At 46.3% G+C, this 17,315-nt stretch overlaps 1 protein-coding gene across 10 annotated transcripts in view; it reads left to right on the forward strand.

The window, feature by feature from the left end:
• The window catches only part of Nedd4l (NEDD4 like E3 ubiquitin protein ligase), a 341,716-nt gene that overhangs the window by 268,835 nt on the left and 55,566 nt on the right, over positions 1-17,315 (forward strand). For all 10 annotated transcript variants that reach the window (XM_031365878.1, XM_031365882.1, XM_031365880.1 and 7 more), the window contains 4 exons: positions 943-993; positions 10,179-10,240; positions 10,579-10,681; positions 12,657-12,823. In XM_031365878.1, coding sequence (XP_031221738.1) covers positions 943-993; positions 10,179-10,240; positions 10,579-10,681; positions 12,657-12,823 — 383 coding nt within the window. The remainder of the gene's footprint in view (positions 1-942; positions 994-10,178; positions 10,241-10,578; positions 10,682-12,656; positions 12,824-17,315) is intronic.

Consider the following 17,315-nt stretch of genomic DNA (forward strand, 5'->3'; position numbering starts at 1 on the left):
GCGGGAACAGTTTGTTCCTGTGCAAAGAATTTTCCAGCGTTCTTGTGTTTTTGTGAGGTGGAAACAACTGAGCACTAGGGAGGGGGCAGTTACTTGTTTCGATCTGATGCGTGCCCGCTGATTTGTGGTCCTCTGAATACCAGAGGCCAAGCTACAAGTGCTATCACCACAGGACATGTACGAGCAGGTTGTATGAGTATGCTGTTGGGCACACTGATTTAGAGCCCTGAGCTCTGCCTCCCTGAGTGACTCCCAAAGTCTGAGATCGGACCAGTTAAGTCCTGTAACCAACACCACACTGGTCCCATTTCAAATATGAAGAAGCATGCTATGTGGTAGGTCAAGAGAGCCAGGAATACAGCGTATCCAAAATTACAAGACTTCCTCCCCAGACATGGATTCTCCAGTAGCATACTTACTGGATAGGGAAAAAAAAAAGCCATAAGACTTTTTTCCCTTTTTACGACCCGCAGTTTATAAGATGTATTAGCAGCTAAGCTATGCTTCTTCAGACACTGAGCTCTCGGGAAGCTCTTGAGTTTATGGCAGGATAAGTACGTGTTGAAATGTTCCAAACATTTCTGTCCTGCCTTCTTTTTAAGTTGTGTCCAACTCTGCCCCCAAACCCTAAATGGCCTTATACGTTCCTCTTCCGTGACTGGCCACATGCTCCCAGCCCTACAAGAGGACTCCTGGCCCTGCTTTCGGGGGGTAGGCACAGAGTGTCAGTCACTTAAAGGCCAGATGTTGGAGCTGCACTTCCAGGTCTGCTGGTGACAGCCTGGGGCCTCATCCTGGCCAGCTGCCTTCATCCCGTCCCTTTTGCTGCACCCATCCCAGGTTCTGGATCACAGTCTTCTCTGTGCCATAAGACAGTTTTACAGAACTCCTGGCACTCGGGTTACAGATGGCAACATTAACACTTTGCTTTCTTCTTCACAGACACGGGACGACTTCCTGGGCCAGGTGGACGTGCCGCTTAGTCACCTTCCGGTAAGGACAGTTCCAGACTCTGGGTCGCATGCTGGGTGGGGTTGGGGGTTCCAGGGATTTCCGGTGTGTGTCTGTAGAGTATGACAGACCTGACAAAGGGGCTGAGGTGGGGAGTGTGTGCTCTGGCCATGGCTATTGCTAGAAGGTGTCCCGCTGGAGGGGTTAGATAGAGGTCAACTTAGCTGTGAAAGTGTCCCCATCTGAATCACATGACTGCCTTGTTAGCATCTCTGGCTCACCTCTCTTACTTCTCCGATCCTGCAGTTTATGGAATAGCTATCTTTTCCTGTTCAGGTTCCTCTTAAGGGCTTGGTTTTTGTTTCCGTGTAGCCTTTGGTATGGCTTGGTTGTGAGTGTACCTGTTCACTGACAATACCACCCTCACCTCAGAATGTTCCAGGTTAGCCTCTGAGGCTCCGCCTCCCTTCCTCCCTGCTCAGTGAGAAAACTGTGGGGGCTGTGAACTGTGACTGCGGTTTGGGGAGTCACCTGTACCCTCCATCAGTGTAAAAAGATGGCTCATGTACCAGCTGCCACTCCTAAGACTGTTCCGCCCCCCTCCTGGCCACCTTCTCACCCCCAAGCAGCTCAAAGTGTCATAAGTAACAGCTATGAGCAGAGATTCAAATACTTCTGCCTTACAAGGGCATCGGGTGTTTCAATCCTCATGCAAGCAATGTAGCGTAAATAGTCTATAAACTAAAGTGACTGGGAAGATTCAGTACAAACCTGCTGTGTGGAAAACCGGGGCTGTTTCCGACGGAGAGCGCTAGGAAAGAGTCCTACCAGGGAGGCTCTGCAGATGTACTGGGAAGGAATGCAGTGGCAAGCCATGATGTCACTTTCTCTTGGGAGGTCAGCTTAGGAAGAGTCTTCGAGAAGCGCATTAAGATATGTGTGTTTCTAAGTACAAAGCTGAACTTCTGGTACCCTGTGAATGTACTGCATAGTGCTTCTATGAGAACCATATCTGGAACCTGGGATTTCTTTTTTTTTTTTTTTTTTTAAGATTTTTTTTTTAACACAAGGGAGGGAGCATGAGTACATACCCACAGGTGCAGGAACATGGCGTCCAGCTCCCTTGGAGCCTCTGTGAGCCACCCCATGGGAGTGCTGAGATATAGGCTTTAGTCATCTGGTGGAGCAGGAAGTACCCGGAACCATTGAGCTGTTCCTCCAGCCGCAAATGGGATGATGCTTTTCAGGTCTCTCTGAGCATCTCTGAGTGTCTCAGAAGCTGCGCGGAAAACTGTCTTAATTAGGGTCACTGTTGCTGGGATGAAACACTGTGACCGAAGCAACTTGGGAAGGAAAGGGTTTCTCTGACTTGGCTCCATCATCAAAGGAAGTCAGGACAGGAATTCAAGCAGGGCAAGAACCTAGAGCCACAGAGGGGTGTTGCTTACTGGCAGCTCCTCCTAGCTTGCTCAGCCTGCTTTCTTACAGAACCCAGGACTACCAGCTCAGGGATGGTCCACCCTCAATGGACTGGGCTCTCCCCCCATCAATTGCTAACTAAGGAAATGGCCCCAGAGGCTTGCCTATAGCTTGATCCCATGGAGGCATTTTCTCAATCGGAGCTCCCTCCTCTCTTATAACTCTAACCTTTGTAGAGGTGACATAAAGCTAGCCAGTTCAAAAGGCTTCAGGCGTTCCTGACTCGGTGGGTTTTCTTCAGGTTAAAACTGGAAAGCCATGCTTTGAGGCAATGTTAATCAGTTGGCCATTTTTCATGTGGCTGTCCACAGCCACTCTGTCCCCTAAAATAAGAACCATTTGTTTGTCAAAGAAAACTATTGGCTAATATTCTTTAGGAATCATAAGTGAGGAGTTGGAGAGATGGCTTAGTGGGTTAGAGCACTTGCCGAGTTCTTCCAGACAACCTGAGTTCAGAAGGCATTACTCATGTCCAGTGGCTCACTGCCACCTTAAGTCTAGCTCAAGGGTCCAGTCATCTTTTTCTGGGCTCTGCAGGCACTCACACACATAGCACATCCACATGCAGAAACACAGATACATCCACAGACACAGTTTTTAGCAAGGCGGAGAGAGTGGGACAAGGCCTACCAGAGCCACGCTCACCAAGCTGGCCAGAGTCCCTTCCATTATGGTTAGACTCTATGTGGCCTCCAGATCCAACAACTGTCAGAAGTATCCCCTTCTAGGTAAGAGAAGATAAGAAGATGAAAAAAATCTTTCAGTGGACCTACTGATTATTACTAATAAAGACGGTTGGGATTAAGAGATGGCTTAGTGGATAAGAGTGTTTTGCTGTTCTTATGAACAAACCACCGTTAACTTAGGTTCTCAGCACCCACATCAAGTACCACACAACAGCCTACAACTTCCGGTCTCTGTGCTCACCCATGTGTACATGTACACCCAAAAATCTGGAGATCTGGAATGTGGGGACAGTGGTCCTGGCAGCCACCCCTCCTAGCCTTTTTAAGAGCTAAGGGGCCTGACTGAGTATATGGCTATCAATTGACAATCTCCCAGTTAGCAGCTGGAGACTTCATTTCTTGAACAAATATTTACCGGTAGGTGGGATTCTGGTCTTGGTAGATGTGTCAGTGAAGCCAGTTCTCCATTGTGGAGGTCAATGCTGGTTTTACAGCAGCCATATATGAGTGCTTGAAATGCCGCTGGTGTGGTGGAAGAACACACTTACAAGTATTTGATATTTTCATTAAGGTTTAAACATAAGCCACTTTGGCAAGTAGTTATTAATACCATATGACACTTTGGAAAATTAGACCAGAATTCCCTCCTTGGGGACAAACGTGGTTCTCAGTCCCTTTTTCCCTAGGTCATACTTTCCACAACTGGGGCAGCCGTGGGTTGGGGAATCTTAAAACTCATCGGAAAGCCTTGTCTGTTTCTTTCTTCCCCTCTCACTTCGCATCATTTCTCTGTAATTCTGCATATAAGTGTACCAAGGTTTTTAATTTAGATAATAATAAAAGCCTTCAAATTTAAGATCATAAAAATAAAAATAAAATGTTTTGTTTTTCCAAATCCAAACTCATGGAGTACTTAATTACCTATTCCTCCATGTTAATATATATGTACATTCAGTTTTTAAAGTATTATTATTATGCTTTTTTATTTTTCATTGTCCTTGGTGCTATATGCTTCTGCCATAGCACTTAAATGGAGGTCAGAGAATAACCTAGAAGAATGGCCTCTCTTTCTACATGGTGGCCATGGGGATTGAGCTCCAGCTATCAGGCTTGACAGCATGTGCCACCACCCACTAAGCCATCTTGGACGTCCTATAAGGATATACAATGTACTTGGAGTGATATACTCCTGCTCTCTCCTTTCTCCCCCCATGTGTTGGCCCCCTTTTTTCCTCCTAGACACCACAATAAGAGAAAATATGCAGTGTTTGTTCTGAGGCTTGATTCAATAGACTTCAAACCATCTTAATCAGAAGCAATGAAAGCGATTTCATACTGAATAAGTATATTCCTTAGTATTGTATTTCAGACTAGTAATGAGCTGCTGTCTTGTTAATTAGGGTAGTACATCTTTATTTTTTTTAAGGAAGCGTTGTCTCAGGCTCCTTTCTGATGCCCAGCATAACAGAAAGCTCTTCGGAAATCAGGGATTTGAAGGCAAGGAGGCGGGAGAAGTGACCTTAGTATAGATGGCTATGAGCTTGCTTTAAATAACTTGAATATCCCGTTTTGTATACTTAATGTGTGTGGGTTTGAGAGAGAGATACTGTAGACCTACCTGCTGAAGCCCCTTTCCTCACTGACAGCCAGTCACAGCTGTGACTAGCAGATACCAGCGTTTACAGTATCAAGCTTTGCCTTCAGAGTCCCAGGCTCGCTTTCCTGAGCATTTTCTGTGTCCATTTGCCGCATAAGTTCTCTGACCCAGAGCAGTCCCTCACCCTCATTCCCAACCCCCTGCCAACAGGGTAATTTAGAGGGCCAGTGTACCCTCTGCTGGTGTATCAGCACAGAGGTACAAACTTCAGCTTCGTGGAACCCATGTCTCGGCTGCAGTGCATTCTCAAGAGCCGGGTACCTGGATTAATTAAGTGGGCCAGGTTGCTGTTATGTGTAAGTCCAAATGGGCAGCCTGCCAGGAGGAAAGTGAGTACACGCTGGGAGCCAGGAGGTGGGCAGGGGAGAGGAGACAATGCTGCTTTGCATGGTGGGTGTTCACTGCCTGCTATCGCAGAGCAGGAGAGGGAGGCAGGGACAGTAGCAACCAGAATCACCTCCTTTGATCATGGATTCCTCCGCGCTTTGTACTCAAGGCCTTCAGAGATGAAACAAAGTAATTTTAGAATCCTGATTCACTTTCGGTCCTGGCTGTAGCCGCACTTCCCAGGTTTCGGTCGTGTGGGGACAGGGAATGGATGGGAACTAAGGTTCGAGCTGTGGGGGCAGCTAGCACATCTGCTTCTTTCTCTCCAATTCCTGACCGTTTTATCTTCAGTATTTATTTTCCACTTTATTGCCCTTTGAGGAAAAGACTGAGGCAGAGCAAATGTGGCAAGTTGAACGTTTATGTAGGACAGAGAGCTAAGGAAACAGACATTGCCAAAGGATAGGCTTTAAGAGATGGGAATCTGCCTGTCGGATGTAGTCACCTTACATCTGAAGATGGGTGAGTTCTCTAGGGGTCCTTTCTGGGCCCCTGCTTTCCTACACTAGCAGAGTACCCTCAGTGACGAGGCCAGGTTGCCACCTAGCTCTGTGCCAGAGCATCAGAGCAGTTCCAGTGTTCCCTGAGCAGAAGCTCTGTGGCCTTGGTGGCACACTTGTTACCTAGGAGATGCAGGCTGGCAGCAGGACCAAGGCCGGCAGAGGAGATGAGAGGCTGTGAATGAGGACAGTCCTTTCGCCTACCAGCTGCTCACCGACGCTGCCCTGCCAGTGGGCTTCACAGGGCCACAGGAACGGCCTTGGCTGTGGCTACATATGATGGCTGGTCATTTTAAACTTCTCTTTTCAGGCCTGTTTGCTACATGCAGTCCATCACTGAAACTGGTCATAGTGTATCTTCTCCCTTCTGATCAGGGATAAAAATAACTCGAAGGCATACCTGATAACAGGATGAAGTTCTGACAGGTGTTCTCCCGTTGTACCCTGGAACCTTCTCCCGCCTCTTCCCTTCTATGCCTCACTGTCGCCCCCACAGCTCTTAATGCTCCCCACCACTGCCAGTTCCGGATTCTCTGGATCCTTGGGCAGTCATTGCACTGGGTAGAGAGAAGCTATTGCAGAAATGTAAATATCTCCGCCTCAACCAAGGTTGTATCTGTGTAGCATGGGCTGACTGCTCTCCTAGAGTGGAGCATGTTCAGAACAGTGGACCCTAAGGTAGTGTAGGTGGTAGACGTTCTTAGTTTCGAAGCTGATGGCAGGGTAATGATGCTTTCTCAAGTGCGCCCAGTTCAATACCATCTCTTCCTGAGGGCATTTTCTAGGTGAGGAAACCTGAGTCCAGAGAAGAAGATGGTGATTCATCCAGCAGGTAGTATTGCTGGGCCTGCTACTGGTTCTCCAGTACTGTTTGTGTACCTACACCATGGTCAACAGAGGCAGGAGGAGCCTGAGGCTAGGAGTGGCTGGTGGGTTTTACCAGAGTTTAAATCACTGTCTTTAAGATGAACGGTTAGTGTAAGAGCAGCTGTTCTCTACCTTCCCAATGCTGCAACCCTTGAATGCCATTCCTCATATAGTGGTGACCCACCCCCCAACCATAAAATTATTTCTGTTGCTACTTCGTAGCTCTAATTTTACTACTGTTATGGATTATTGTTTATTTCTTTAAATATCTGTGTTTTCTGATGGTCTTAGGTGACCCCAGTGAAAGGGAGTGGGCGTGGGGGTCACATGACCCACAGGTTAAGACACACTGGGCTAGAGGATTTCCTGTGAAGTGGATTTTGCACCTGCCTTTTGTTGTGTGGCATTGAGTTGGCCACACCCCATGAAGTGAATGGTGGGGCTGGCCAGTGACAGCGGCCACGATTGTGCCTGGCACCTCATGAGGGCTGTGTGTAAAGCACCTTCCCAGCTGATCAGTTTAATCCTCCAATACAGGAAGCCCTCATTACTGTCCCATTCTATAGACAAAGACACCAGAGCCCACAGAGGTAAGGACCACCCAGCCCTGGAAATTAGTAAAGACAGGACGTAGACTTGGGGTCTGCTTCTTGCTCTGTGTGTTCTCTTGCTTGATATGTGGACAGAAGACTGTCCAGAGCCCTCTGCTCCTCAGTTCCTCACCAATGTCCACCAACAGCCCTGCACGCTGTTAGTCTTTTTCCTCAGATGGATTTGTTCTCCATCCGAGTCTAGTTGCTATGGCAGCCCCTCCTATATAGGGCTACAACCCTCAGTCCAGGCACTCCGATGCCACATGTCTTTTCCTTGAGGTTGACTAAAATTACTGTTTATCAAATAAATGAAGAAAGAAACAATTGTCAGCATTAGTATTTTTTCTCAATAGTTTTTAAAACATATTTATGTATGTGTGTACATATATATACATATATATATGTATATATATACATATATATATACATGCATGTGCACACAGAGGTCAAAGAACAAGTTTTAAGAGTTGGTTCTTCACTCCCATCAAGTGGACTCCTGGGATCTAGTTAGGGTCTCCAGCCTTGGCACCTTTACTGGCTGAACCATGTTACTGGCCCCAACAATAACATTTCTGATTATCCAGGTTTACATTATAAGTGATATGTATTGGAAATTTTTATATAGAAAATAGTCCACAAATGTCAATAAGTTTGACTTATTACCTTCCTGAGGGCAATTTTAGAGAATGCAATAATTGAGTTTTTTAAGTGAAAGGTTTTTTGTTTGTTTGTTTGTTTTTGAGACAGGGTTTCTCTGTGTAGCCCCGGCTGTCCTGGAACTCACTCTTTAGACAAGGCTGACCTCGAACTCAGAAATCCACCTGTCTCTGCCTCCCAAGTGCTGGGTTTAAAGGTGTGCGCCATCACTGCCTGATGAAAGTTAGTTTTTTTAGGGTTCAGTTACTATTAACTATTTGTATATGTACCTACTTTCTTGTCTCCAGCTATCAGTGGTGAGAAAAGTTCAAGTTCTGATCTCATAGGCTCCTGTCCTCTAGGAAGGGTTGGTAAACTGATAAATAAGCCAGTGGTAGGGAACAGATTAGCCGAGGGATAGATAGAACGAACACAAAATTGTCTAGGTGAGTTTAAGATGGGCTCTCTGAGGAGCTCAAGAGAACCACCCAGAGCTAACTGACTGTCAGACGGGAGGATCTGTCAGTGCCTGGGCTCCATGTCAGGGTTAGAAATGATCTGTACAGGAGATGGCTAAGGCTTCGAGCATGAACCATTGTCAGGGAAGTCATCACAGTGGGGTGAAGATATAAAGCCAATGAGGTGTAGGGAGGAATTTTCATCTTACTGGAGTAAGAACAGGGCAAAGTTTGCTGATGGGTTCGAAGGTGAAGTAAAAACTAACTCCAGGGCAGGCCCCATGCTCAGGAGGAGCTGGCCAACACAAAGCAGATTCCCTGGCTTGTGTGTGCTTTTTTGGTTCGGTTTGGTTTAATTTGGTATATTTTGTCTTTGGGGTTTGTTTGTTTTGACTTTAGGGGTCTCTTAAGAGAGGAAGAATTTGAAGTTGGGTGTGTTGGGACATAGAGAATCTAGGAGGAGTTGGGGAGGGGCAGGAAAAGATAGGATCAAAAAACATTGTTTGAAAAAAATGTAAAGCCAATAAATGAAAAGGCAGTATGGTGTGCCTTACAATTCTAGCAGTGAGGAAGCAGGCACAGAAAGATACCCCTACCCCCCAACCCTGGGTTTCTGGTCAGAGTCACACTAGCATAATCAATGAGTATCTAGCCTAATCAATGAGTATCAGGCCATCAAGAGAGGAAAAAGGGTGATCAGTACCTAAGGTTGTCCTTCGGGCAATGCACAGAAACATAGTAGGTACATGCACGCCAGAAAAAGGGGGGGAGGTGGGGATAAGAGAGTAGGAAGCCATTAGGAAGAAAGGATATAAACAGAATTAAACAGAATTCAAATGTAAACATATACTCTCACTTCATTCTCTTGACAAAGTCCATCATTGTATTGAGGTTTGCCTCTCTTCCTATAAAAGCAAATATTTTGGATTGTTGAATTTTACAGATCAAGTATCTCAGGTGTGACTACATATAACATTTTAAAAATAACAGCACAAATTTTCTCCAATTTCCTGCTTTATTAGCCAACCAACTTTGCACCATTAAAATAAATCCCAGTATCTTATTGAATGAGCCTACATCCTGTACTATTGGGTGCTACTCTGTCGCTATGGTAAATGGTGTGGACCAAAATCAACTTGAATGGGGAAGGAAATGGGATTATGGAGGAAAGCCAGGGTAGGAACTGAGGGCAGACACTGAAGCTACCAAACTTACTTTCTTATATAGCCCAGGACACCCTGCCCAGGGTGGCACTTCCCACAATAGGCTGGGCCCTCCCACAGCAATCATTAATCAAAGAAATATCAGGCAGACATGCCAGAAAGCTGATCTGATGGGGGTGGTTCCTCACTTGGGGTTTCCTCTTTCCAGCTGATTCTAGTTTGTGTCAAGTTGACAAACTAAGAAACACAGCCCAGTTTCACTCACAGCTTCATGAAAAAGCCCAGTGGGGGTGAAAGCTCCCTGGATCCTTTGCATGGGAGGTAGCATCAACTCCCTCAGGCTGATGACCTGATATTTTAATGTGAGGCATGGAGCTGCATCCCAAGGCCAGGCCTTGTATTCTGTTTAACTCCGTGTTTAGGTTTCTTCAGTCACAGGGATAATGAGGCACCACTGACCGCTGGTTTTCCAAAGTTAATCGACTCTGGGAGATTGGGGCCAGACCCTGCAGTTAGAAATTATACTTGGCGGTGGTGGCTATAATTTTGTCATTTGTCTCTGGCCGGGTTTGACTACTAGAACCTGATGTTGATAGTGACATCTAGTGGATCTTAAGTAGACAAGCTTCTGGGGGACTCTAAGATGTTTACTTAGTCGGCTAAGTACCTATTGAGGAGCCAGTTCTCATTTTACCCTTGCTGTGTCCTTAAGATATATCCTTCATCTTCCTTATGAGGGTGTCAGAAATGGGAAATTGTTAGGAGTGTTGCTTTTCTGCTAATTTGTGGTTCTTCCCCTAGACAGAAGATCCAACCATGGAGAGACCCTACACATTTAAGGATTTTCTCCTGCGACCTAGAAGGTGAGACTTGTGGGTGGGTGTAAGGGTGAGACTTGCAGGTAGGTATAGGGGTGAGGCTTGCGGGTGGGTGTAGGGGTGAGGCTTGCGGGTAGGTGTAGGGGTGAGGCACTTGCAGGTGGGTGTAGGGGTGAGGCTTGCAGGTGGGTGTAGGGGTGAGTTTTGCGGTTGGGTGTAGGGGTGAGACTTGTGGGTGGGTGTAGAGGTGAGGCTTGCAGGTGGGTGTAGGAGTGAGTGTTTGTAGAGCTGGTTTCTCCGAGGACAGTTTCAGCAAACACCTTAAGCAAGAAGGATGGGAACAAGCCGTATCCTTTACTAACTGGTTCTCTTCCTGTATGCAGTCATAAATCTCGAGTCAAGGGGTTTTTGAGGTTGAAAATGGCCTACATGCCGAAGAACGGAGGTCAGGATGATGAAAACAGCGAGCAGAGGGACGACATGGAGGTAGGAAAGATGGCTGCGGGCCCTGGCATCTTCCTGGCTGCCCAGCTCACCTGAATGTCACTTGGAGGCTTTTTCATTGGACGAAGTAGATGTTTGTACACTTAAATATGAATTCATGTCCATAGACCCCGAGCTTGCCTTTGGAAGTCCTCCAGTATGTTGACTGTTTTAGCAAAAGTGAAATTCCCATTTTCTGTCACAACACGAATAGCAGGGCAGGCAACTCTTCACACAGTTCTTTGAGTTATTTGTCTGGCTGCTGTTACAAAATACCCCTCCAAAGCTACTCAAGGAAGAGCGGCTCATGTTTCCAGCCAACATGGTGGGGAGGGGGTAGAGGGGAGAGGGAAGCAGCTGGCCAGACTGTGTCACCGTCAGGAGGCAGAAAGTGGGCAGGGACAGGATTCTAGACAAGGCCCACCCTCGGTGACTCCAGCAACACTCCACCTTCTGCGGCAGTGAACACCGGGTGTTCAAACACGTGAGCCCAAGGAGAGCGGTTCACAGCCGCATAAGGGCTTCCATGGCAACCCCACAGCCAGAAACCCCGTGCCCATTATTGCTGTGGATTTTCAATTCTTTTTTGGGTTCCTTTTAGCACTTGAAATTGCTCTAGAGTGAATGGGGTTATTTAGAAACTCTCTCCCCATCTCTGATCCATTTAGTGCACAAGTAACAGCATGGAATGCAGAGCCTTCCTTGGGAAATGCCAGTTTGCAATTAAGCTATCCAAAAGAAGGTACTCTGTCCCCTTCCTGACATAGTGGGCACTTCACTTTCTGGTCACGTGCCTGTACTGTGGATCCCTTTGTACTGTCTCAACATATGCCGTAGAAAGTGTTGTTTCTGTTAGCTCGGTCCTCATATTGTTCTGAAAGCCCCCATGGAAGAAGACCTCCCTGGCTGTTTCCACATCTGTTTGCAGCTGTTCCACACGTGGGATACTTGACTGATGCATGGTGGACAGGTTGACCAAGAGGCCACGTTTTGGGGCAGTGTTTCATTGTAGGCTTCCACAGCTGTCGCCAAGTAACGGGGACTGAAGTGGGTGGCAGGCCATAGTAGAGGTTGAGATTTCCCAAGCAAAGCAATGGATTGGTGTGTGAAATCCAAGGAATTGTTTACTCTCTTCTTGTCTCCCAAGTGCGGTAACCAGTGAATCGGTTGATTTTCCGCTGGCTTTACCGGGGGATGTTAGGAAAGCAATACTTAATGCCGAAGGTATGTGTTGGGACACTGTAACTCGGATCCTAGCACCGTGCAGTCTGTTTGTGCAATGCCTAAGCAACTGTGGTGGTTTCTAGATAACTTCTGGCTCGCAACTGTAACACAGAAGCGGGGATGACACCATCATCTCCTCTCCTAGCAGCCCCAGGCCATCGTTCTTGGAGACCAGTAGCCCTGTCCCTAGACCATGCTTTTTCTCTTTAAACACACATGCCTACTTCGTGGTGGTGTGGAAAGGATGAAAGCCTTGGCAACTCTGGTATGTTCCATGGCATTGGCTTTGGGCAGCCCTAGAGGCCATTGAGTCACCGTAACTAATGGATGGGTAAAAATTACCATGTGAATTAAGAAACTAAACAGGGCCAGTGAGATGGTGCAGCGTGTCACAGTGCACCTTGAACCCACCTGGTAGAAGGAAAGAACCGAATCACATGCAAATTGTCCTCTGACCGCTACACGGGTGCTGTGTATGCACACATGAGCTTACAATGTAGGCACACACACTCAAATAAGTGAATGGTTTTCAAAATGCAAAGGAAGGAAATGGAGTATCCAGATGTGGCGCAGTCATCTGGCATGGTTAACTGGCCGTTGCTCACATGAGTTTTGGAACCCTGAATTGGTTTTTCTCCTGGAGAGGGAATCTATCTCAGTGTGACACAGGAAACCATCACAAGACATCATAAGGGAGAGGGTGTCACACTGGGATTGTCTTCTCCATGATCATGACTCCCTTTGACATCCACAGCATGGATGGGAAGTTGTGGACTCCAACGACTCAGCTTCCCAGCACCAGGAGGAGCTCCCTCCTCCTCCCCTGCCGCCAGGATGGGAAGAGAAAGTGGACAATTTAGGCCGAACTTACTATGTCAACCACAACAACAGGAGTACGCAGTGGCACCGACCCAGCTTGATGTAAGTACCACCAGATGGCAGGGACGCTGCGTCTCATCCCGAACAGCAAAGGGTGGCCATTCCAGAACAAGTTTGAGGGAGGGAGGGAGGGGAGGAAGGGAGAGAGGAAGGGAGGAAGGAAGGAAGGAAGGGAGGGAGGAAGGAAGGAAGGAAGGAAGGGGCTGTTGCCCTGTGGCAATATGATTGGAGTTCTTCTGTGCTCTTCTGGGATTACTGAGATGTGCTTTTCCTGGATTCCTCCTTGGTTTGACAGTCACCTTGCCTCCTCCTTCCTCGACTTTCTCTCCTGATTGACCCAGGATGGAAAGCTAGAGGCAGGTTAGCTTGCTTTAATGTCTTACCTTGTTACTCTTTTGCATTATTTGATGATGAAACTCACGAAAGCTTCTTTTATTTTTATTTTATTTACTTTTCAGAACATTTGTGCATCACTGCCTTGGTATATTTAGAAAAGCATAGGAGATTTGCAAAGTCAAAATTAGTAATTACTGTTTATTTCCACATCCTACCAGCTTAGAGAGAGAGCAGGGTGGCTAGTGCCTGTTCCCTTAGTAATTTTTGTTCTGATGATAGCAAATAAATAAATCCCAGTTAAACCTCAATTACTGCTTTAAGGAAAGATTTTGAAGTGGCTTTTTGTTAAATCGTAGTGAGCAGGAAAACTTAAGTCTCTTGATGTGTATGTAGTAAGAGGCAGAGCTAAAGTACCCATGACGACGTTACCTCGGGCATCATGGGATTCAGAGAAGCCTGGACAGCAGCGTTAATATTACCAAGTAGATACTGATCAGCAGATATGATCAATTCTCAGAAACAGTCAAGGCGGTGAGTGTGCTTTGCCTGTGAGATCCTGTTCTCTTCTACGCAAAGCAAAAGAGATTTCCCAGTTTCTGCTCTTTTAGGTAGGTGATATCCAGAGACGCTAGAAGCTGCTCTTACAAATCCTTCATCCTTAGAAGGTTTAAAGGTATTCTCTGTCTAACTTGGGGAGTGGCTAGAGAGGAGGCCATGTCGACTAGCTGGCATCTTACATAGTCTGAAAGTAAAGCTTATAGAATCTGGAGACGGGAATAGGCAGTCATCCCTAGGCCCCTCAGTAGATTTTTGGAACTATCGGCTGTTCTCAGCCATTTTGCACTGCTCAGCATGGCCTTAGCTTATTGCTTAGACAGGATGCACATAGTTTTGTTAGGGTCTTCAATAGAAGTGGTTTTGTCTCTCTTTGATGATCACTGCTCTTGGAGGTTTGATAGCCATTTTAAGTGTTGTATGTCTTTGGACCTACCTTGGGCATGTTTTCATCCTATTAGCAAAGCAGCAGCAGCCATCTGAGGTAAACACCCAGAGGGGCTATGTGGTGGCCAGGACCATGTGACCTCTTCGAAGCAGGACCCGGAAGAAATCTCAGTGCCTGACATAGAAGCTGAGATTGCTCACCTTCATTAATCAGTGCCTTGCATGTGGAAGCCTCTATTTGAGGGGAAAATGGGTTGTTTCTGAGGTGATTCTGAGACAACACTTGCCATATATTTAAAGCATATCATCTGTGAGACTGGGTGATAGTTTCACAGGTATGTAATTAACCCAAATCTATCAAGATGTCAGTTACATAAGTATGGCTTCTTATGTGTGAAGCAGATCTCAAAAGCCAGGAAGCAGCTTGATTGGCAGACGTCAGTTTCCACAGCATCTTCTTTATCTCCTCCGAGGTTTATGGCTTTGGAATTCTCTCTCCTTAGCCCTGTTTGACTTGGCCAGAAGCCCTGGCATCTCCAGAACAATTATCTTTTGCTTTTAGGTAAAGCATATTTTTTTCCATAATTCAGTTTGTTATAGAATGTTCTAGCACCCTTCAGAGAAAAATGATGTTGTGAGAAAATAATCTTAATTAAGAGGTTCTATCTGAGAATGCTGGGTAATGATCATGCCCAGCACCCAAGTAAGAGCTCATCAAAATACAGCTTCACATGGATGACTGGCCAAAAGAAGGCATTTCAGGAAACTATTTTCAACGCGTGGTTTGGTGTACTGTCTGAGCCATAACTACAGAAGGTGTCCCCTGAGGTCACTCTGTCTTCTCAAGTATATTGGTGGCTTTTAAAACACCTCATTTTAGATTTTTTTTCTTAATCCTATTCAGATGTCAGTTACATTTTTACTATAAAAATGACAATTTTGAAAAATGAAGAAATGCCATCTCGTAAGATAAACTTCTTAAGCTAAAATCCTTATTTTAAGCTTTTCATTATAAAAATAATTCACTGACTCTTCCCTGTTTCCTCATCATGCCTCTGTGGTTTGGGTCATCATTGTAGTCTTATGCATGGAGGTGAAGGGGAGGACAAGATGGCCCAGAGGGTGAGGCCTTTGGCCCCCAAGCCTGATGACCTAGGTTGAAGCCCACAGTTCTGTAGGAATAGAACCAATCTCCAAGGCTGTCCCCTGACCTCTACACTCCTGCTAGAGCCCATGTGCTCCATACCATCACACACGCGAATACTTAACAGTAATAAAATGTGTTAAACAAGGGTGTGTGGCTGGGCATGCTCTGGTGCATTAGTCTTAGTTAGATGCTAAGCTTGGTTTTGAGGAAGGATTAGCAGAGTGATGCCCCTGGCCAATCATGTGATTTCCCATGAGAGTCAAAGGGAAATGATGCGCGCAGAATTAACTACTAAAAACAAAATGACATAGACATTTCTTAAGTTATTTCCCTTTGTGTCTTAGTTTTTCAGGCTAACTGGTAACTGTCAGCACTTGTAGAAACTTGTAGGTAATGTCAACAGTTCTTTCACATAATTAAATGCTGAGGAAAGACCCCCCCACATACACCCTGTGAAAAAATACTTTATAGTGTTATGTTAGACCAGAAAAGCCTGTGCTACTCCGTTTTATCATTGGTGTGACCAGATATCTAAGATAAATTATGGGAGGAAGGGATATTTAAAATCATATCATTTTTTTCACAGTTCTATTTATTTATTTATTCATTCATTCATTCATTCATTCATTTACTTTACAGCCCCATATCAGCCCTTCCTTTCTCTCCTCCCAGTGTCCCCTCAGGCAAGTTCTCCTCCCATTCTCTTTTGAGAAGGGGAAGCCCCACTCTGGGTGTTACCTCAGACTAACACAACACCACTAACACTAACTCCCCACTCCCTGCACATCAAGTCACTGTAGAACTAGGTGCCTTCTCTCCCACTGAGGCCAGACAAGGGTGGTCCATTTAAGGGTTTGGGATCCACAGGCAGGCCGGCAGCAGGCTCAGGGACAACCCCTGCTCCAGTTGCTGGGGATCCACATGAAGACCAAGCTGTTCATCTGCTACCTACGTGCCGTGGGCGTAGGCCCAGCCTGTGTTCACTCTTTGGCTGGTGATTTAGTCTCTGGGAGCCCACAAGGGTTCAGGTTAGTTGACTCTGTTGGTCTTCCTATGGAGTCCCTGTCCTCTTCAGGTCTCTCAATCCTTCTCCCAGCTCTTCTGTAAGACTCCTGAGCTCCATCTAATGTTTGGGTGTGAGTCTGCATCTCTTTCCATTGGCTGCTGGGTGGAGCCTCTCAGAGGACAATCATGCTAGGTTCCTGTCTGCCAGCCTAACAGTATCACAATAGTGTCAGGCATTGGTTCTTGCCTGTGGGATGGGTCTCAAGCTGAGGCAGTCATCGACTGGCCATTCCCTCTGTCTCTGTTCTTTGTCCCTGCACATCTTGTAGGCAGGACACATTTTAGGCCAAAGGTTTTGTGGGTGGGTTTCCCCTTCTGAGAAAGATTCATCCAGGGAGGAAGGATTTTATTTTGGCTCATGGTTTCAAAGGCTTCCCAGCCAGGGTAGACTGGATCAACACATTACTTTGGGCTGAGCCAAAGGAGACTCTCATGCCAGTGACGAACATAAGTTAGAAGGCTGACTGGAAGCAGAGAGGGCATTCCTGGGCTATCCAGCATCCTTCCCCTTGTATTCTATTCCTCTAGCTGCTTGGGTCATATAACCTACATTCAGGGTCCCTCTTGCCTCTTAGTGAGTCCTCTGAGACATGCAAGAGGTATGCTCTCAATGCATTGAGTTGACAATCAAAACGAACCATCACGAAGCCCCTGATTGGGATTTCAAAATCAGAGTTACCATTCACACTGACTGCTGATGAACTGAGGGTGTTGGCTATGAGAAACTGATATTACTGGTTCAAATACACCATTCTTTCCCTCCCCACCACCCCAAAATACTGCAGTAGTAGACATGCATATACTTCAGGGGACATGAGATGGAGACAGGGTGACGGCCCATCCTGCACTGTGACCCTTGTTTTAAACGGGTGTGTAGAGCTACCCGAGGCCCTCTGGAGTAACTGTGGGCTTTAAGTCTTGACAAAACACGCGTGGAGTAAAGTATGTTCAAGTGAGGGGTATGATCATGAAGTTCAGCTGCATCCATCCTTAATCATCAAGACAGGGCCCTGTGTGGTGTCGAGTGCCTTTAATAACAGCACT

Source organism: Mastomys coucha, unplaced genomic scaffold (genome assembly GCF_008632895.1).
Source record: "Mastomys coucha isolate ucsf_1 unplaced genomic scaffold, UCSF_Mcou_1 pScaffold13, whole genome shotgun sequence".
Lineage (NCBI taxonomy): Eukaryota > Metazoa > Chordata > Mammalia > Rodentia > Muridae > Mastomys > Mastomys coucha.